Source organism: Danio aesculapii, chromosome 16, assembly GCF_903798145.1.
Source record: "Danio aesculapii chromosome 16, fDanAes4.1, whole genome shotgun sequence".
In the NCBI taxonomy this organism is placed as follows: Eukaryota; Metazoa; Chordata; class Actinopteri; order Cypriniformes; family Danionidae; genus Danio; species Danio aesculapii.
Window position 1 is genome coordinate 50,867,831 of NC_079450.1, and position 23,487 is coordinate 50,891,317.

The 23,487-nt window shown below is 32.6% G+C and overlaps 1 protein-coding gene across 7 annotated transcripts in view; it reads left to right on the forward strand.

Moving 5' to 3' along the window:
* The window catches only part of trak1a (trafficking protein, kinesin binding 1a), a 120,259-nt gene extending 97,084 nt beyond the window's left edge, over positions 1-23,175 (forward strand). For 3 of the 7 annotated variants that reach the window (XM_056474655.1, XM_056474653.1, XM_056474654.1), the window contains 4 exons: positions 1-297; positions 7,512-7,799; positions 13,248-13,350; positions 20,527-23,175. The exon at positions 1-297 is cut by the window's left edge and continues 17 nt beyond it. In XM_056474655.1, the coding sequence (XP_056330630.1) occupies positions 1-297; positions 7,512-7,799; positions 13,248-13,350; positions 20,527-21,292 (1,454 nt within the window). In that variant the 3' untranslated portion in view covers positions 21,293-23,175. Of the gene's footprint in view, positions 298-7,511; positions 7,800-13,247; positions 13,351-17,435; positions 17,525-18,460; positions 18,520-20,526 lie in introns of all 7 variants that reach the window. The other 4 variants (XM_056474656.1, XM_056474657.1, XM_056474659.1 and 1 more) reach the window with 4 other exon arrangements.
* Positions 23,176-23,487: the final 312 nt, after the last annotated feature.

Genomic DNA, 23,487 nt, shown 5'->3' on the forward strand with positions numbered 1-23,487 from the left:
GAAAGCCTGGCACTCCTGGCACGCCGGGCTCTCATGACCTGCAGGCGGCACTGCGGCGTCTCTCCCTCCGCAGGGACAATTACCTGAGCGAGAGACGGTTCTTCGAGGAGGAGAGAGAGCGCAAACTCAACGCTCTTGCCGAAGACAAAAACCAGTTCTACGAGGACAGCGAAGACGGCGGCGGTCCTCTCACTCCAGCCGACAGCATCATGTCTCTGGGCCTGAACTCGGTGTTCTCCATCTACAGCTCACGCTCGTACCTGCCCGAGAAACTCCAGATCGTCAAACCTCTGGAAGGTGAAAGACCCGAAGCCAGACCCTTTAACCTATTCTGGGATGCTCTATGGGCCTTCATGCACCACAGTGCTGACGACGTGAACACGCAACACTCTTTCTTTTTCAGACACACTCAGCCGCGCTGCTGGTTTGAGATTTAGATGTTTCACGCTCTAGACAGTTGAAGTCAGAATCTTTCGCCCTCCTGTGAATTTTCTTTTTCAAATATTTCCCAAATGATGTTTAACAGAGCAAGGCATGTTCACAGCATTTGCTATACTATTTTTTCTTCAGGAGAAAGTCTTACTTGTTTTATTTTGGCTAGAATAAAAGCAGTTTTAATTTTTTTTAAATCATTTTAGGGTCGATATTATTAGCCACCTTAACCAATATTTGTTTTCTATTGTCTACAGAACAAACCACTGTTATATAATAACCTAATTACCCTAACTTGCCTAATTAACCTAGTTAAGCTTTTAAATGTCACTTTAAGCTGATACTAGTATCTTGAAAAATATCTAGTCATATTATTACTAGTAATATTATTTACTGTTATCATAGCAAAGATAAAAGAAATCAGTTAGTAGAAATTAGTTACTAAAACTATTATGCTTAGAAATGTGTTGAAAAAAATGTTCTCTCATTAAGTAAGGTTTATTAATAAACTAATTTCGAGAGGATCACGTGCTTATGATTTATCACAGCCGGTCACGTATTAAGCTAATCAGTATCATCCAATCATATGAGCCATAAGCTACTATAAATAACCACAGTTTTCAGTCCACTTTATCTTCGTTTGGAAGAAACCCCCCTTCCTCCCCATTCTCCTCCTTCACCTTAGATCGGGCGGCACGGAGGCCCATTGGTTAGCACTGTTAGCCCCACAGCAAGAACACTGCCAACCCTGGTCCTGCCAGGTCGGTAGGTGTTTCTGTGAGGAGTTTGTATGTTCTCCCCGTGTCCGCGTGGGTTTTCCCCGGGTTCTCCGGTTTCCTCCCACCATCTAAATATATACATCATGCATAACAATCAAGCATTTGTCTAGCCCCCTTTCTTTTTCCTCACGTGTTCCCTTAGCTACTGCAGACGGGGAGTTCTGAGATCCACCGAGCTCAGGCTCCCCTCTCGCTCTGCAAACGGGAGGAAGCCCCGGGCTCGAGGATATCTTGAGCTCGGGGCTCTCTCCCGGGACAGCATGCCAAACAAGCTATCGATGAATCATCAGCTAAGTGTGAACTCTTGAAATAATAATATTTAGGCTAATTATATTGAGCTTACATTTTTTTAAAATAAATAAGAAATGCCTTTATTCCAGCTAAACTAAAAGAAATAAGACTTTCTCCAAAAGAAAATATATTATAGGTAATACTCTGAAAATTCCTTGCTTTGTTAACTTGAGAAATAGTTAAAAAAAAGAGTACAATTTTCAGTGGAGGGTGAACAATTTTTCACAGCAACTGTATATTATATATATTTTAAAACAATAGAGGAAAAACTGTAATATTCAGGGTTCCCACACTTCTTGAAAGTACTTAAAAGTAATTGAATTTCAGACATATAGATTCAAGGCCTTGAAAGTTATTACGCCCCAAGTCTAGGTGAAAACAATCAATGCTAAAGATCCTCTTCGGTCGACAAAACATCTCAGACACTCAGTTGAGAGTAATTGAATAGATTTATTATAGAAGAAAGTAGTTTAAATGAGCATCTCTTCAGGTTGGCCACAGGCCAAAATAACAAACAAAACAATCTACAAAGTAAATGAACTAAATTACCTGTAAATATTTACAGTAAAATACAGGAAACTTACCTTCCTCCCTAAACATAAACAAAGTCAAAAGTAATCAAATAAATAGGCAGGCCACTCCTACAAGCTCAAACTCTCAAAAAGTTGCAAGCATGAACAGTTGTACAAGACTAAAAGGTTGGTCGTTGGCCGGAGGGGTAGGGAAAATCCAGGAGCTCTCCACTCCCAGCAATGGTCGCACCACAAATGAGCTTGACCAATGACCCTGCCGGAAGTTCCTTTTTATAGGCCTCCGCGACCAGCAGCCAATCAGAGCTTGGATCACGTTAGAATGGGAGCCTATGAAATAACAGAAAACAACACAAGAAGCCGGGACAAAGAAAACGACACATGCAATGCGCAACAAAAAAATTTGGTTATGATTTTATTTTAACAATTGTACTCAATTGTCAAAAACAACACGAAAAAACTTAAAATTAAATATCTTACATTTAAATCTTGTTCAGTAACACTGAAAAAATAATGGATATTTTATCAATATTTCAGAAACACCATTAATGTGCATTTAAAAATGTAATGTACATTTTAAGTGTAAGTGAAATGTTACGTACAGTAAGGACTTTCGTGGTGATACATATGCTTGAGTATGAATTACAAAGGTGCTTGTTTTAAAATGAATGGTGCTTTAAAAAGTTCTTGAAAGTCCTTGAATCTGCTGTTTGTAAAAGCGTGGGAACCCTGAATATTGTCAATATTTTTAATATATTTTTTAGATTATTTTTTATTATATTGAAAATTGTTATGCATTTCATGTCAAAGCTGTATGTTCAGCAGGCAGTTCTCGGTCGCATGATCCTTCAGAAATTAGTCTAATGTGCTGAGAAAAAAAAATATTTTGTAATATTTTTTTTAAAGCACAAAACACTGACATGAAAAATATTAGCGCAAACATGCATTAAACTGGCATTAAAGATTAATTTTACAAATAAATATTTAGTATATATATAGGTAATTATATACCTTTTACATTCTATATTCAATAATTTGTTGTTATTGTTATTATTGTTATTATTATTATTAATATTATTATTGTTATTATTGTTGTTATTATTATTATTATCTTCATCATCATCATCATTATTATTATTGTTGTTGTTGTTGTTGTTGTTGTTGTTATTATTATTATTATGTTAATATTTTAACAACAACAACAACAACAACAGCAGCAATAATAATAAATATTATTATTATTATTATTATTATTATATTAATATTAATGAAATATAATATATAGCATGAATATAACACATTTTATGAAATAATTTTATTATTATTATTTTAAAATTGAATATTAATAATATGCAATCTTGTAATATATTATAATTATTAATGTAATAATCATTTTTATTGTTCTTTTATTAAATATTGATTATTAATATATTAAGATTACTATTAATAATATGAATTATATGACTGTTAATAATATTGATATATTAATAAAGTATAATGTGATACTGAAGACTGATGTTTTGCCTGCTGAACATTCTGCTTTGTCATCACAGAAAAATACACAGACATTTTTAAATGTATAATATATATATATATATATATATATATATATATATATATATATATATATATATATATATATATATATATATATATATATATATATATATATATATATATATATATATATATATATATTTAATTCAGCCTTAATAAAATAAGGGACACATTTTAAAAACTTTTCAAATCTTAATTATTCCAGACCCTTTATATTTTAGTGCTCAAGAGCAGCCCACAATGCACTTTACTCTGTGTTTATTTATTTATTGATGCACTAAGAAATAATGCTTTACATTTACTTAAAGTTAGAAATTATGCAACATTGAGGTTGCTCACTTCATTTGCTCAATAAATAGATATTGCTTTAAATTTTTAGCACTGCCAACAGTTTTTTGTAATGTTAGTTGATAAGTCAGTGACAGCGTGGTTATGGTTGCAGTGTACTAGCGCCCCCTGCTGGTTATACCTAATGGAGAAACTAAACAGTTTGATTTAAAGGGACAGCTCACCCAAAATGAAAGTTCAGTCATCATTTACCCGTTTCAATCACAAAAGTAGATATTTTGAAAAATGTTGGAAACCTGTAACCATTGACTTCCATATTATTTGTTTTTCTTTTATGGAAGTCGATGGTTACAGGTTTCAAACATTCTTCAAAATATCTTCTTTTGTGTTCAACAGAACAAAGAAACTCATAAAGGTTTGGAACTACTTGAGAGAGAGTAAATAATGAGTTTTTGAGTGAACTATCCCTTTAAAAAAAACAATGTCGGATAAGATAAGCTTATGTTAAGGGATGTTTAGATTCTGTCATCATTCATTTACATTAATAGATTTCCAAACCTGTATGACTGACTCTCTTCTGTTGAAAACTAAATCATTTCTGGTTATCACTGACATACTATAATATGTATAAAAATTGTATTTATTTAAATTCATATGAGGGAAAAGAAGTCATGCAGATTTGTAATAACATGAATTATTAGTTTTGGGTGAATTCTACATTAAACCTTCCCCTTTTCACCTCTGATTTATGTCCTTTCCACATCTTTCCTGTCAGTTTTAACTTTATGTGTGTGAATTATTTAATTTTCTCATCTTTCCATTTTCCTACATTTGTCTTTTAGTGTGTTTTAGCTCTCTAATAAACAACTTTTCATTTCCCTCTCTTCCTTTTCTCTTTCTTTGCTTTAATCTGTCAAATAACTGTCAAATAATGTTACAGCTCTGGTAATATACAGTATCATGAGCTCCATTAGTTAACATATGAAGAGTCTGAATACAAAAACCTGTGCCATCTGAAATGTTTCTCTAAAATGAGCGTTTTTTTGATCAGTTTAATGTGTGTATGTTCAGTAATATAACTTTTATGGCAAAGAATAAGTGCTTTTCCAGGTCTTTAAAGTGAAATATCTCAACATAAACAAAGGAAGCTGAGAAAAATGTTCATTTTTGATGGCAATTTCAGACGGCGCTTAGAGGTTTTTGCATCTGAACTCTTTATATATTGATATTTTAAATAACATTAACAATGGTCAATATATTTTTACAGTGTTTATTAATATTACTTAATAAGCAAACATATGGCTTCTGTAGTGCGTGAAACAACATTTACTAATACATTTATAAAAGCTAAGCGCTGTATAGTTTCGTACAATGACACCAATGTTTAATTAAATCAATGCTTTTAAAATATACAAATTATTTAATATTGAATAATATTTACTAGTATTGTTAACAAATACAGGCATATTATTATAAGGTGTTACTATTAAAGGGATAGTTCACCCAAAACTGAAAATTCTGTCATCGTTTACTCGCCCTTCACTTGATTGATTTCTTCTTTGAAACACAAAATAAGATATTTTGAAAAATGTTGTAAATACATAGTATTTGTTTTCCCTACTATGGAAGTCAATGGTTACAGGTTTTCGGCTTTCTTCAAAATATCTTTCAAAATATCAAAATAAACTTCTAAAGAATTTGAACCACTTGAGGGAGAGTAAATAGTGAGTAAATTGTCATTTTTGGGTGAACTATCCCTTTAAATCTAGCTCCTAGCCATAACTTGTTTAAAATAATTTAATATAATTAATAATATTTATTTATTAGAATTTATTAAGTTATTATCATGACATCTGGTAAATGTGTATCTGTATATATTATATTATATTATATTATATTATATTATATTATATTATATTATATTATATTATGTTACCTGTACATAATGTTATATTATATTATATTATATTATATTATATTATATTATATTATATTATATTATATTATATTATATTATATTACATAATGTTATATTAAATTATATTATATTGGTTAATCTCTTTACATTTTTTTCTAATAATAATAATAATAATAATAATAATAAGAATAATAATAATACAGTAACAATAACAATAAAATAATAATTATTGGAGATCAGATCTAAGCATTAAAATTATAGCGTTTATTCTCTAAATATCACAGTTACAGTCCTTTGTTGATTATATTCTAGCAATCTAATCAGAATTTACATTACTTTACTGAATCCAAATATTAACTCCGACTTATCCAGAAAAGTACATATTTTCGTTTTCCTTCGTTCCTATTTGATTTAGCTTTTATTCTATTCTATTTATTTATTTTATTTTATTTTATTTTATTTTATTTTATTTTATTTTATTCTATTTTATTTTATTCTATTTATTTTATTCTATTCTATTTATTTTATTTTATTCTATTTATTTTATTCTATTTTATTTAATTGTATTTTATTCTATTCTATTTTATTCTATTCTATTTATTTTATTCTATTTTATTTTATTTAATTTGTCTTATTTTATTTTATTCTATTTTATTTTATTTTGTCTTATATTGTTTTATTTTTTGTCTTTATTTTATCTTATTCTATTTTATTTTATTTTGTCTTTATTTTATTTTATTCTATTTTATTTTATTTTGTCTGATTTTGTTTCATCTTATATTTTTTATTTTATTTTATTTTGTCTTTATTTTATTTTATCTTATTTTATCTTATTTTATTTTATTATATTTTATTTTATCTTATTTTATTTATCTTATCTTATCTTATTTTATTTTATTTTATCTTATTTTATCTTATTTTATTTTATTATATTTTATTTTATCTTATTTTATTTTATCTTATCTTATCTTATTTTATTTTATTTTATCTTATTTTATCTTATTTTATTTTATTATATTTTATTTTATTTTATCTTATTTTATTTTATCTTTATTTTATTCTATTTTATTTTATTTTGTCTTTCTTTTATTTATTTTGTCTTTATTTTATTTTATTTTATTTTGTCTTTATTTTATTTTGTCTTTATTTTATTTTATCTTATTTTATCTTATTTTATTTTATTCTATTTTATTTTATTTTGTCTTTATTTTATTTTATTTTATTTTATTTTATTTTATTTTATTTTATTTTATTTTATTTTATTTTTTATTATTTATTTACTTTTACCAGTTTCATTTCCTTGAGAAAACGTTTTGAGTCAAAAAAGTTTCGCGATTCCCCACAATTTTTTAAATGTTTAAATATTGTCAAATTATTTTTCGACTAGAACAGATGCTGATCTATTCTCAGTCCAAACTAATATTCAATTCAAGTTTACATTTATAGCACTTTTCACAATACTTATCATTCCAAATCAGCTTTACGAAAGGTCCGTGGTATTACATTACAGTCAAAAACAGAAAAGCTATTAAGTTCTGTATAGGGTGGACAAGTATTGGATGGTAAATAAACATATATTCTCCAAATATTCAGCCCAATCTTTTGTTTATTTTGCTTTCTCATGTCTGACTCCTGACCTCCTTGATAAATCTCTCAGTTTTCTGAAATATTTATCTAGTTTTAGTTTTCTGACGTGCGTTTTTTTTTCTCCTTCAGGGTCAGCCACTCTTCACGCGTGGCAGCAGCTGGCTCAGCCTCACCTGGGAGGTCTTCTGGACCCCCGACCGGGCGTCGTGACCAAGGGCTTCCGTCCGCTGGAGCTGGAGCTGGAGGAGGTGTACCAGTTCACAGACCTGGAGGAAGACGAGCCAGGACAGCATTCCCAATCCTCCATCTCTTCCTCCTGCATCAGCCCTCTACCTTGCTCTCCTGCTGCCAGACGCTCTCGAGCCAATCCAGAGCAGGAGGACCAGCAGAGCCCTGCGCACGAGGAGGGTTCATCTGGTGAGAGACCCTCGTAACCCCCCACTCCCCCTGCGGACCGACATAAGCCCCAGTTGTTTTGTGTGTGTGTGCGTGAGAGCGGGTAGGATGAGCAGGTTCAGCTGCAGACACACACACACACACCAGCCACTACCTCATCACTGAAGACTGACGCCATATTGAGTATAATCATTTTTTTACAACTCATTTACTTTCATTCTGGCTGTCAATCATCTCTCTGGAGACTCGTGCTTGAAAATGAGAATTGTGAGCATAGAAACTCTAGAATGCACAAATTATTATTATAAAATGTTTTTGCTACTTGTTGCCTGCATGCCAGAGTTTGTACTTTATTCTATTTTGTTTTATTTAGTCTTTTTTTATTTTATGTTATTCTGTTTTATTGTATTTAGTCATATTTTATTATATAACATTTTATTTAATTGTATTTTAATTTATTTAGTCTTTTATTTTATTTTATTCTATTTTATTTTATTTATTCTTGTTTTATTTAGTCTTATTTTATTTTATTCTATTTTATTTTAATCAGTCTTTTATTTATTTTATTCTATTTTATTTTAATCAGTCTTTTATTTTATTTTATTCTATTTTATTTTAATCAGTTTTTTATTTTATTTTATTCTATTTTATTTCACTTAGTATTATTTTATTTTATTCTATTTTATTTTATTTATTCTTATTTTATTTTATTCTATTTTATTTTAATCAGTCTTTTATTTTATTTTATTCTATTTTATTTCACTTAGTATTATTTTATTTTATTCTATTTTATTTTATTTATTCTTATTTTATTTTATTCTATTTTATTTTAATCAGTCTTTTATTTTATTTTATTCTATTTTATTTCACTTAGTATTATTTTATTTTAATCAGTTTTTTATTTTATTTTATTCTATTTTATTTCATTTAGTGTTATTTTATTTTATTCTAATTTATTTTATTTTATTTATTCTTATTTTATTTTATTCTATTTTATTTCACTTAGTCTTATTTTATTTTATTCTATTTTATTTCATTTATTCTTATTTTATTTTATTCTATTTTATTTTAATCAGTCTTTTATTTTATTTTATTCTATTTTATTTCACTTAGTATTATTTTATTTTAATCAGTTTTTTATTTTATTTTATTCTATTTTATTTCACTTAGTATTATTTTATTTTAATCAGTTTTTTATTTTATTTTATTCTATTTTATTTCATTTAGTGTTATTTTATTTTATTCTAATTTATTTTATTTTATTTATTCTTATTTTATTTTATTCTATTTTATTTCACTTAGTCTTATTTTATTTTATTCTATTTTATTTCATTTATTCTTATTTTATTTTATTCTATTTTATTTTAATCAGTTTTTTATTTTATTCTATTTTATTTTAATCAGTCTTTTATTTTATTTTATTCTATTCTATTTTATTTTGTTATTACATTTTATTCTATTTTATTTCACTTAGTCTTATTTTATTTTATTCTGTTTAATTTTATTTAATTTTATTTTATTTAGTCTTTTATTTTATTCTATTCTATTTTATTTTTTCTATTTTATTGTATTTAGTGTAATTTAGTTTCATTCTATTTTATTTTAATTAGTCTTTTATTTTATTTTATTCTATTTTATTTTATTTTTATTTTTTATTTTTATTTTATTTTATTTTCACCTTGTTGCCTGCATGCCAGAGTTTGCCCTTCTGTGTCATATATAATTACTTTAAATAATAACTAATAATAACTTTTCATAATAATATTTGTTTATTATGTTTAATAAAAAAATAAATATCTAAAAAAATTATATTTTTTAGGATTATAGTATCTTAATTAGTATTTGAAATAAGTTACACAACAATATGTAATAATAAAAATAAATGAAAACTGAATATATATACAGACCCTTCGAATTTTTTTTCTTTTTTAAATATTTCCCAAATTATGTTTAACAGAGCAAGAAAATGTTTACAGTATGTCTGATAATATTTTTTCCTCTGGAGAAACTCTTATTTGTTTTATTTCGGCTAGAATAAAAGCAGTTTTTAATTTTTTAAGATCCATTTTAAGGTCAATATTATTAGCCCCTTTAAGCATTTTTTTCGACTGTCTACAAAACAAACCATCGATATACAATAACTTACCTAATTACCCTAACCTGCCTAGTTAACCTAATTAACCTAGTTAAGCCTTTAAATGTCACTTTAAGCTGTATAGAAGTGTCCTGAAAAATATCTAGTAAAATATTATTTACTGTCATCATGGCAAAGATAAAATAAATCAGTTATTAGATATGAGGTATTAAAACTATTATGTTTAGAAATGTGTTGAAGAAATCTTCTCTCCATTAAACAGAAATTGGGGAAAAAAATAAACGGGGGCTAATAATTCTGACTTTAACTGTGTGTATGTGTGTGTGTGTATATATATATATATATATATATATATATATATATATATATATATATATATATATATATATATATATATATATATATATATATATATACATATATACTTATTTTATTTGACTTATTTATTACACTCCTATGATAATAAGTATGAGTTTCTACACTCAATTCTCATTTTCAGCACTTGTTAAATTCATCCTTCGCTTTTCTGAAATTTTCTCATTCAAGACTCTTCTGCACTCGATCTCTCCTCTAACCTGCACTGCCAGATCACTGTATTAAGAGTTTAATGCCTGGGGAAACAGCATTTATTTACTCTACTCTCTCTTCACACACACATGAAGTCCACTCGTCCCCCGATAAACCTGTGTGTGAGATTCAAACCTGAGGGCTGTGATTGTGCAGACAGATACTGAACTGCACATTTAACACACATAACCCGCAGTCCCAACGGCATGAGTTCTGTGTGTTTAAGACTCATGTTACGGTGATCTATTAAAAACACAGTGAGGTGTGAGTCTCAGTCATGTGAGTGAACACACTCGTACATCAATGGAAAAGAGGTCACATTCACAGCATGCGTACATACAGTAAACACACACCACATGCTTTCAAAGTCACTTGTCTGTTCACACACAGTTTATCCTTTATTCTGTATTTTAAAAGTTGAAAAATTCCAATACCATCATATGATAATTTGAAGTATTTGGCATTTATAGTCTTATTCATATATTTCCTATTGGCCCGATGGTGGTTATGATTAGGAGCAGGTGAAAAGATAGTGTGAGTTTATACACATTAGGCTGGAATTCAGCTACATTTCAGCATTTCTCCATTGGATTGGTTGGAGTTTCTGTGAATAACATATAGGTTCGCAATACTTAGAACAACTGTTTTTGCTTTGTGCTCATCCTTTTTGGCGATTCAGTGTTTTTGTTGTTGTTTTGCATTATTTTTTAAATAGTTTTTGTTAGTTTTGTTTTTATTTTGTTGAGATTTTATTTAGTTTCGTTTTTTTTATATTTTTGTTGGCATTTTGTTGGGTTTTTCCGTGTTGTTGTTGTTTTTTATTTAGATTTTATTTTTATTGTTTTGTTTTGTTGTTTTCTGGGTTTATTCTGTTTGTTTTTGTTCATTTTTGTGGGTTTTATTTTGGGTTTTTAATCTGTTGCTTTAATCTTTTGTGATTTATTTATTTTTTTGTCTTGTTTATTTTTTGAGATTTTGTTTGAACATTCATTCATTCGTTTACTTTTCGGCTTAGTCCCTTTACTAATCTGTGGTCGCCACAGCGAAATGAACCGCCAACTTATCCAGCACATGTTTTACGCAGCGGATGCCCTTCCAGCTGCAACCCAGTACTAGGAAACATCCATACACACTCATTTACACTCATACACTACGAACAATTTAGCTTATTCAATTCACCTATAGCGCATGTCTTTGGACTTTTGGGGGAAACCAGAGCACCCGGAGGAAACCCATGCCAACACAGGGAAAACATACAAACTCCACACAGAAATGCCAACTGGTCCAGCTGGGACTTGAACCAGCAACCTCCTTGCTGTGAGGCAACGGTGCTAACCACTGAGCCACTGCACCGCCCCTTTTTTATTGTTTGTTTTTTTTTTTAACTTTATTTGGGTTTTTTTATCTGTTGTTTTTATCTTTTTGTTTAGCTTTTTGAGGTTTTTTTTTTTGTTCGTCTTTTTGTTTTGTTTTTTTGAGATTTTGTTTGATCATTTTCTAGATTTATTCTGTTTTTTTTTTGTTCGTTTTTGTTGTTTATTTGCATTTTTATGCTGTTTTTATCTTTTGTTTTGCTTTTTGGTTGTTTGTTTTGTTCGTGTTGTTAGTGTATTTTTTTATTTATTTTTTTTTTATTTGTTTAATTATTTTCTAGTTTTAATCTGTTTGCTTTTGTTCATTTTTGTGGGGTTTATTTGAGGTTTTTTATTTGTTGTTTTTATCTTTTTGTTTCGCTTTTTGTGGGGGTTTTTGTTAGTATTTTTGTTTGATTATTTTTCTGTTTTTTTCTGTTTGTTTGTTTTTTGTGGATTTTATTTGAGTTTTTTTATCAGTTGTTTTTATCTTTTTATTCTATTTTTTGTGGATTTTTTTCGTTTATCTTGTTTTTTTAGATTTTATTTTGTTGAATTATTTTCTGAGTTTATTCAGTTTTATTTGGGGCTTTTTATCTGTTTTTTTTTTTCTTTTTTGTCTTTTCTGCTTTAATTTTGTTGGTGTTTCTTGTTTGTTCGTCTTGCTTTTTTGTTTTGTTTTTATTGTATTGTCTTTTGTTGTTGTTCTTTTAGTTGTTTTTCTATATTATTTTTGTTGTTTTGTTTTCACTTGTTTGTTTTGGGTGGGTTTATTCATTTTTTGTTTGTTTTAGATGTTTTGTTTTATGCTTTGCTTTTTGTTTGTTTTTTTGTTTGTTAGTTTTTTAATCTCTTGTTTGTATCCTTTTGTTGTATTTTTGCATTTATTCTGTTGTTGTTTTTTTTACATCTTGTTTGTTTTTTGAACATTTAATTAGCTTTTTATTTGTTTTTATCGTGTCCTTTTTCTGTTGTTGTTGATTTATTGTTTTTTTTTTTGTTTGTTTGTTTTTTTGGTTTGTTCCTTTTTGTTTGTTATTTAATTATTTTGTAGGTTTATTTTTTGTTGTTTTGTTTGTTTTTAAGTTTTGCCTTGTTTAGGGTGAACCATCACCTTAATGTCGATTTCTATCTTAAGAGGATTATTGAAACATAATGCCAGCTTGCTGTGAATAATGTAATTCATTTGATCTTTCCTCTTTCCCACTGTTTTTTCCCTGCTGTGTGCATCTATTTAAAACTGCATCAGGATAACCACAAACCCAAGATCTATACATAATGTAAAGACAACAACGCTGTCAACAATTTAACCACAATAATAGCTTACAGTACATTGCATTGAGTCTCCTCAGATCCTGAAGCAGTTTTAACTTCCTCTGTGTTTTTCTAATAGTGTGTGTGTGCCTGTGTAGTGTTGTGTACTGATGTTTGTTTCTCCTCTCTCGCTCTCTCCAGTTCATTTCCCTGGTAAATGTATGTCTCACAGCAGCTCCACGTACACCTTCACCACCTGCAGGATCCTGCACCCTTCAGATGAGCTCACCCGAGTCACGCCCAGGTGAACAAACACACTCACAGCTGTCCACACAACATGGGCATACAATTATAGTCAAAATTATTAGCCCTCCTTTTTTATTTTTCAAATATTCCCCAAATGATGTTTAACAGATTCAGGAATTTTTCACAGTATTTCCTATAATATTTTTTCTTTTGGAGAAAGTCTTATTTGTTTTATTTTGGCTAGAATAAAAGCAATATTTAATTTTATTTTGAAAACCATTTTAAGGTTGGCATTATTAGTGCTCTGAAGCAATAAATTTTTTCGATTGTCGAAAACAAACCACTGTTATACAGTGAGTTGCCTAATTACCCTAACTTGCCTAACCTAATTAACCTAGTTAAGCCTTTAAATGTCACTTTAAACTGAATACTAGTATCTTGAAAACTGGGGGTGTTGTCGTGGACGAAAGTAAAGAGAGTTGGGGAGTCGCTGAAGAAAGTAAAGAGCGGAGGAGCGGGGCAGTAGTGCGTGCGAGGAGGGGTATCGGTAAAATGAGGTGCCAGATCAGATTTTCGGGGGGCCGGAACTAGATCCGGCTCGTTCTGGCACAAATTAAGCACTGCTAATATGGTAAATAAGATATTATATATATGAGCAATATCACTGGTGGGAAGCGTGTGTTGGCCGAGTGCCTTAGGCTGCATTTACACTGATGATCTTGATGATTAATTCCGATTTTGTGACTGTATCCGATTTTTTTTGATGACCTGCTTACATCATCTTTTAAAAGTGACTCGTATCTGATCGTCTGCATTTACACTGCAAACGGCAAAGGCGCAATGACCAGAAAAAAAGAGTGGACGCTGACTAACAGCTGATAATTAAAGAGTGATCTTTTCTCTGTTCCTGTATGTAATCTGTTCGCAGCTTTTGACAAGCTGTTTTACTATATATTATGACAGAAAGATTCTCATTTGTCCATCGTTTTTTGATATATAGGCTTTTTTAAACCTTTAGGCATCTTAACGTAATGTCCATGGCGTGATTTATGCACGTGATGTATGCAACAGTTTTATATTAGTTTATATTGGTTGCGTGGCGGACATTGCGCTCTCTCGTTAATGCTTAAATAACTGTGCTATATGGCAATATAAAAGCTGTTTAAGTCATTGTGTATGAGATTTAAGGTTTGGGACTCTGCTGAAGTCTATTCTGAAATGAAAGCGTCAGAGTTGACGTCATTCGCTATGGTTTCGCTATGGCGCGAGTCGCATTGACAGGTGAAAATCCGATTTACCTGCTTACACTGCAGACACGAGGGCACAGATCCGATTCATATCAGATACATTTCCACAGTTGAACAAGGCCTGAACCTGAATCTGATTTGACTAAATCGGAATCCATGTGATTTGTTCCTGCTTAACCGTACATGGGCCATATCCGATCTGTGCCACATGGGAGAAACAAATCAGAATTGAGTCAGTTGAACAGTGCAGTGTAAATGCAGCCTTAGTGTCTCACCAGTGCTGATATACAGCCATATCGAACTGCTACGAGTGTGATAATGTGTTTATACAACAGTTCAACGGCACAATCGTGCATATAAAAAAGAAAATCAAACACGGAGAGTCTAAAAACCATTTTGTATTAGGAGCTACTTTCTTCCGCCATTCATTTACATCTGCAGCTGACGTCAAAACAACAGAAGCTGTCAACAACGTCACGTTAGAGCTAGTGTTTGAATGATTCTCAAGCGTAATATATAAAGTGATGCCAAAACAGATGATTTTGCGGACATTTTAAGATTATAAGGCTGAACTTGACATGAAATGCCCTCCGTCTACAGAGATATCTTTTTACAGTGTTACAGTATACAGTATTTCTCTGTTGCAATCGGGATATCACAATAATTAACTCTGATAAAAGCAGCGCAATAACTATCAGCAATAACTGCAGTTGTGTTTGCGACAAGGAAAAATAAGGAGGGGAGGAGGGATGTTCAGGGTGAGGTCACTGAATAACACTGTTGAGAACTGGGATAGGAAAGTAACTGTATTAAAATAGGCACTGTCCTTATAAATAAACTGCATACGTGCAATCTATACAAAAGAAAAAGATCGACTTAGAATGTCACTTACCAGTTTAATAATGATTTGATCAGCTGTAGTTAGAATACACGCTGTTTTAATATTCCAAGCAAGGGCTTATTATGCGGTCCTGGCGCCATCTTGTGGATAGACACTGTCTTTGGCTAATGGACGCCGATGCGCCGTTTCTCAGAAATTATAAATATTTCAAAATAGGCACTATCCTTATAAATAAACTGCATAGTTGCAATCTAAACAACTACATTTTCGATTAAAATAGCCTCAAAAGTACATTGTGTTGTCCAACAGCTGCAATATTTGTCAAACTGTAAAGTGTCCTCTTGTTGCTGTATGTGGGCGGAGTAATACAAAGGTGAAGGGTAAAGAGGCTGGACCAGTGCTGTTATTGCAGAATATCTCACCGCTATCAGCCAATCAGATTCAAGAACCAGACAGAAATGTTGTATTTGTATTTTTATATACATTTATATATATATATATATATTTTAATCGCAAAATTGTCCGCAAATTTCTGGGAATTATCACCACAAAATTAGTAATTTTTATCGCAAAAAATCATGAAAAGCTAGGGGTCTGATATGTAAAAGCACTTGTGAGGCTCGTCATTTTTCTGTTCATTGTTTTACTCGCAAAATATGCTTAATTTATTGTTTGGTGGGAACTCTCGCATAAAAGTGTCATAAAAGTGTCATTATCTCCCCCTGTAGGTTTGGAGTGTCATTAACATGCATTGCAGTGCATTTTTTTGCGTTTTCATGTAGATTTTTAAAAACAAAACCAAAGAACCAAAAAAACCTTTAATGGCCTCAGGTTAGTTATGTTCCATTTTAATTTTGACTATTTTAGTTCTTTAGTTCTCTTTATTTTAGTTAGCGCAGTGCAAATTAGAAACTACATTTGTGACTGAAATCAAGTTGTTGTTTGTTTTAAGGTAATATGTATTGTATTTGCGTTAAAATAAATGTATTGGTTTTATTTGAAAGTTTAGTTTAAGTTAACAATAGCATTGATAAGGCAATCCTAAAGCCGTAGGGCTAAGGGGTACATTGCCCTTCGAACAAAGATTTTTTTAGGACTATACTCGGAACCAAGGGGTAAGAAAATGTCCCAGAATACACCAGCCACAACGGCAGGATAGCTGCACCCAGAAGTAACGAGGTATTTTTTTGTCATTATTACTCATTTTTACAAACAACCACATCTTTTAATACACTCATAACAGCGCTCGTGTTTTACCGTCATGCTTTAAAAAAAAAAAAAACACTACAATAAAAACAGCTAAACTCTATAATCCATAATCATAACTTCTGTACAGCAGTCCCACAACATTCTGACACTCGATGTCACTTGAATACCCTATTAGAAAAGTCTAGTGGCTGGGAATGGGCTTTTACAGTGTCTGCTATAATGTCAATGTGGTTTTTGACGTGTTTACATTGATGAATATGGCCACTGTATAAATGCGCAGTACAGTTATGCGCAGTCTCATTGCCACATTATATGGTTATAATAATGATATATACCTTCAGTGAATTCTTGAAGATAAATACCAAAAAGTAACACAACTGTAATAACTACAGCAGTCAGGGACGTCGATCTCATATGAAAGCATGATATCGCGGTGACGTATGATGATGTGTGCAGGGGCTGTAGTAGTGTACCATTTCTTAGGGGGAAATTTTGAAGCCCTTCCCCTTCACACTCGGTTTTTAGGGCCATAGGGGACGGGGTAGGGGTCCAAAAATAGAATTTGGATTGGGCCTAAGTCTGTTCTTTAGTTAAATAAAGCTAAATGTCCTGATGGTTGATAGTCTAATATAAAATCACAGGCCTCACAAAAAATTGGAAATAAGCTACATGTCTTGATGGGATGTTGCCCTTTATAAAACCCCCTGGCCTCACCAAAAAATAAATAAATGACATATACAGAACCCATGATATACTGCTTTGAGTATTATTTTGGAAAGGACGAAAAATACAGTCAGCTTGTCTCTAGCAGCCGTACAGTACTGCTGTGTGATTGGCTCTCTGCAGGTCATATGATGAAGATGATGAGGCGGCTCTCTATCATGTTGTTCTGGTGGCCGGTTTAGAGCAGACTCACTGATCAGCGCCCCCTGTGGGTGAGGAGGAATTGCATGATTAGATTGTGTGTCATTGGAGTTTGCAATTCTCTAACCAAACAAAGACCACTCTAATGTCCTAACCGACCTGTAGGATGTTTCTCAAACTAACACCACAACCTTTTTTTGTGGGAGCAATTAATGTGTATTACAAATCTATAGCTATATATGCGAGTCTGTAAACATATAGAGTGCATGAATGAATGCTAGCAGAGGCATTATATATTCTGTATCTATTCAAACAATCTAATAATATTTTGCAAATGCACTTGCCCAAACACTATATATACACATTGCTAATACTCGTTTTGGCCTCAGAACTGGTTTGTTTTTCCATGGCGCACAGTAGGTGCTGGAAACATTACTCAGAGATTTGGGTCTATGAGAGCGTCATATAGCTGGTCTATATAGCTGCAGATTATTGGTTGAATATTCACAAAGTGATCTCAGGTGCTCTATTGGATTGAGATCTGGTGAATGTTTTTAAATGTTGAGAAACACTGGTCTAGAAAATGCTTCTTGAATTAAGAATGTTTAGATATTTGGACTAGAAACAAGACAAAAACCTTAAGTAAGAAGATAATATTTTGCAGTAGGTAATAAGGATTGTGCCACGGGGGAAAAAAAGTCTCCCAAACCATTACACCACCATCAGTCTGAAGCACTGATACAGGAAGGACTACCTGGCTGCTTTAAATCCCGATTTCGACAGAATAAAAGTCTTCATTCACAAAATCAAATATAATAATAATCCAACATAAATAATATACAAAAAGCAAATACTCAAACCTGAATACAATAATTATCAAATGTAAACTTAATAATAATCATATCGTCCAATCAATCTATTAAACTAAAAACTATAAAAAATAATAGAAGAAATTGTTCCAGCAATGCTTTGTTATGTTAACTCACACTATCATCCACATGTTGCAGCAGAAATCAAGACACATCAGACCAGGCAACCTTTTCCAAGCGTCTATTCTCCAGTTTTGGTGAGGCAGTGTGAATTGTAGCTTCTGCACTGAAATAATAATTAAAACACTAAAGTTTTTGTCTTGTTTCTAGTACAAATATCTAAAAAATCTTAAATCAAGAATCATTTTCTAGACCAGTAGCTATAAATAAGACAAAAACTCTTAAGTAAGAAAAGCATTTTTTGCAGTGTGTAACCTGTTCATAGCTGGCAAGAGTTTTATGCTGGTTTTTCGCTGCTGCTGTAGCTCATCTGCTTCAAGTTTTTGCGTGTTCAGAGATTCTCCTCTGCAGACCTTTCCTGTAATGGGTTGGGGTTTTTTTGTATGTTTTTTTTTTTACTGTTGCTTTTTCTGTCAGCTTGGGAAAAGCCAGACTGCTAGACAAGAGAGAGAAATGACAACAGCCAATAACAATCAGGAATTTTCGCCGAGGTTTTCAGTCATTAGTGGTGTTTAAACCTAAATGTTTGCACCTTGACATCATTTTTAATTTATTTAATTAGTTCGTAAGAAATATTGTTATCTCAACACTCAACAACAATATGCATTTCGCATATTTTCCCAGTATCGTTCAGCCCTACAACCATGCCACAGTCAGAGTTATTTAAATCATCTTTCTTCTCCATTCTAATGCTCGGATTCAGCAGATCACATGCCTAAGTGAATTGAATTGCTGCTTTGGCGTTCCCCCAACTCTGCATATTTTGCACATGCCTGATTCAGCTTACTAGTAAGGACTTCGAGACTTGAAAAGGTTGTGTCAGATAAGAGAGGGACATCCAAAATGTGTACTGTTGTGGGTACATGAAGTTTGGGAAACTTATTTATTTGTGTAAGTCTCAAAATATATCCCAAACAAAATGCAGTGACACTAACCACACATTCTAGTAGGCCTGGGCGATTAATTTAAATTAAACGGCAAATGCAATTGAACAAAGCTATGATTCTTATGTGCATCTTGTCAGGGAAGCATGGCGGGATCAGCAACAAATCTTCTCTGAAGCCTTCACGGAAACTCCAAATACTCAAAGAATAATACCAGGAAATCCCCAATGCTGAATAAAAAAAGGTTTAACCGCTTTCGTTGATTCAGCATGACTAATAAACACTCGACTACAGAATCATGCCTAAGAAGGATTTATTTCAAACACTCGACTGAAGTTATGAATTGAGTTTGGAGCAAAGCCATGTTATTACTTGTAGTAATTTCACATGCAGCTTTTACTACAGAGAGAGCTCACAAACATGCAAAGGATGCAAATCTCAATGTCATTTTTGACCGGTTAAATTGAATTCAATCATAAAGCCTATGAAAAACAATTTAAAAAACTACGACTCTAGTAATTGCTGCTCAATCTGCCCAAATCACTAGTGGGCGTTTCCACCTTGAGGTTGCTTGGGCAATGTTTATGATGATATTCACTAGCAGAAATGAGTTTCTTGCCACTGAAAATAGACATTGTGGACGTACAACATTAAATATAAATAGATTCCACACATAAAATGCTCAATTACAAAATGAAGTAGAAAAAAGCTTGTTATCTATCAAGATAACTGCAAGCACCGGTCTGTGCAAGTATACAACACGGTGATACTATTGACTGGTTTAGAAGCTAAGAGAGGATCATGTGAGCTCTACTGATGTTTGTATTGGCTGTCGCTCACAAAAGTTGCTCTTCAGTTGCATAAAGTTGAAGAATTATCAACTTTGGTACATTGCTAGACACGGCCACATCTGTCACTAACTTGCGTAGCCGGAAGTTGACTCCTTTCTTTTAAACAGAACAGTCATTTTGTCGCTGCATGCTGCTCGTCGTGTGAATGGGGCTTTACTGACATGTGCATTAAAATCACCTTTCTATTAATCTCCCATCCCTACTTTCTAGCAAACAATATTTTCTGCATTTGGTTTGAACTACTTACAGCGCTTTTCAAATATATTAGCTTGTTTAATTGTGCTCACCAGTGCACGGTTTAGAATTTGGCTTATATAGCCAGAGTACTAATCAAGTGTTTCAATCTCAGTGTCTTGTCAGGTCCATCACTAGCCTCCTGCGTGATGTCCAGTAGCAGTCTGCGCTCCACCCCGGTGTCCACCCCTTGCACACCTCGCCGCCTCAGCCTGGCCGAGAGTTTCACTAACCTCCGCGACTCAACCAAGACCACCAGTACCTCTCTAGGCCTAGTGCGCCTCCTCCAGGAGAGGGGTATATCTGCTGCTGTCTATAACCCTCTCAGCTGGGACCGTGCTGATCAAGCTCTTCCAGCAGACTCCTCAACACCACACACTGCCTGCCCATTTCCCACAGCCCCGGACACTCTCCCTTCCACCCCTCCCAACTCCCCCAGCAAGTCTAAACCCAGCAGTCCTGTGCTCCCTGTAGACTACAGCCCCTCAGATCCCCCCTACGAAACCTTTCTGGCCTCACGGCCAGCCAGCTCTATCCTGAAAGAAGTGCGGGAGGCAGACGAAAGGGCTCAAACAGAGACGCAATGTCAGACTGAGGTCAGCGTGCTGAACCTAAGACTGGTGGACAAGCTGAAGAAGTTTAGCCTTGCTCCCAGAACTTTGACCCCAGGGATCGGGAGGCCAGGCCTGGGATTTGGCGCCCATGCAGTTGTGACTTCTCCCATTGGGGGACTGCCTGTGCTGAACTCAGGGATGAGAAGAAACCGCAGTTACCCAGCTATGGTTGGGGCTAGTATGGCTATGAAGGGCCCGGGGCCACCTAGTGAGGACCTGCTGTTGGCTTCTGGGTCACCCAGACAAACTAGCCTCAAGGAAAAGTGAATGTTGCCTCTCTATCATCCCCTTTTGCCTTTTATTTGAGTGCCTGTTATTAAAGGGATAGTTTACTTGACAATTAAAACATACTATTTACCCACCCTCAAGTTTCTTTCATCTCTTGGACACAAGAATGTTGGAAACCTATAACGGTTGACCTCCATAGTAGGAAAAACAAATGGAAGTCAACTGGTGTTTCATCACTCTTTAAAATATCTTCTGTTGCGTTCGACAGAAGAAAGAAACTCATTAGGGTTTGAAGCAAGGAAAGGGGGAGTAAATAGTGACAGACTTTTCATTTTTGAGTGAATCATCCCTTTAAGATGAGATTTGTATAGATTATTTTGTTATAACAGTTGCTATAACACCATCTCTTTTTTGTCTAGCTCTATCCATCTGACCAACATAAACAGTACAGTTTATTTAGCATTGCTACATCACTTGTTTTTGTTGTTATGTGTAGAAAATGAACAATTTGCACTTGCTAGCTGCAAGAAAATGTAGCATACAAAGCAGAAAACCCATGACAAAAATAAGTTCCCAGTGCTTCTACTCAAGGATGCGAAGAAAAATGGGAATGTGGTCTTCCGGTTTGACATTTCAAAGTTCGGTTAGTTTCATGACGCTAGCAAGAGCACTGATAGCACCTTAATGCTAATGGTAGCCCAGACATTGGTGAACAATGAAGTCTTGTTATTTCATATTTATTATTAGGTCTTATTTGACACGTTTTAAATGCCATAATTTAGAGCTTTATATCAAGCCTCCTAAAAATCTGCTACAAATATCTTCCGTCTAGTCCAGCCAATCAAATACTGGCAGTCCATAACTCATTCAAATGGCTTATTGATTTGTAATATGATATTAAGTACAGTATACTAACAGCTCAATCAAACGACTCTCCATAAAGGGTGCTGTTGACATGAATTGGGGATTATTTGCACATTAGCACAAACTCTGCTCTGTACGTCCTCAAGAGTCAACCCTCCAGAGAGAAACAGAGACCACTGGGCTGTGAAGGTGCTGCAGGTTTGAACTTGAAACAATCCTGTTCATGTTAAGTCATCTTTTAACATCCTATTTGTTGAAGACCAACATTATTTATAAGTGTTTGTGTTGCTGTACATTGTGGCGGAATCGCAGTATCGAAGACTTGCACAACTACACATTTAATAGGTCAAAAGATATCAGGTTCAAATGACTGTATGTCTGCTGTGGTTTTGGAACCTACTGACTGATAGGAGTCGTGTGTAAATTGAGTGAAATATGTGTTGTAAGCTTTAAAGATTTCAAGGGTGCAATAGGAATAATTCATAGTGCCTGATTTTTGTTTTGTTTTTCACAGACTGTATCATAATGGCTTCGCCCGCCATCATACTGTATGCACTGACATAAATACTGTAACTGTGTGTGATGTATTGGCCTAACGGTTTTTACCTGACAGTGCAAATATTTGAAGGAAATATTATAAATGATGCATTGTCAAGGAAGCACAGCTGAAAGTGCATGAGTCCTTCTAGAGAATCGTTTTAGTTGAGGCAAAACGAATTTGTCAGGCACAATCGTGTGCGTATGTTTGTGTGCGTTTAATCATAGCATGACCTTTGTTGAATGTGTTTCAGAACCACAGAGGTGTCTGCCATGACTGAACATTCATTTCAGCGGTGTGTTTATTTCATCAGATTACTGAAGGGATGTTTTACTTGTATATTGTAAATGGTAAATATGCGAATAATTTAAACATGCTAACTTTTTATATAAAAAAGCAAAAAACTAAACTTGAGGAGAGAAAAAAAAACAGAAAATGGAAACATTTGACTGGTGAAAAGTGGAGTTTGTGAAATTTAGAAGCTCCACTTTGCAGAGGATCAATAAACCAGTTGCCATCATTTTGTGTCTGTTGTACTTTCTTGCACTAGTTACATTTACATTTACATTTACATTTAGTCATTTAGCAGACGCTTTTATCCAAAGCGACTTACAAATGAGGACAAGGAAGCAATTTACACATCTATAAGAGCAACAGTGAATAAGTGCTATAGACAAGTTTCAGGTGTGTAAAGTCTAAGAAGCAAAGCATTTGTTAAAAACTTTTTTTATTTTTTTTTTATTTATTTATTTATTTATTTATTTATTTTATTTTATTTTTTTTTTTTTGGAGAGAGAGAGAGGGCACCATTAGTGGTATAGCCAGAGAGGCA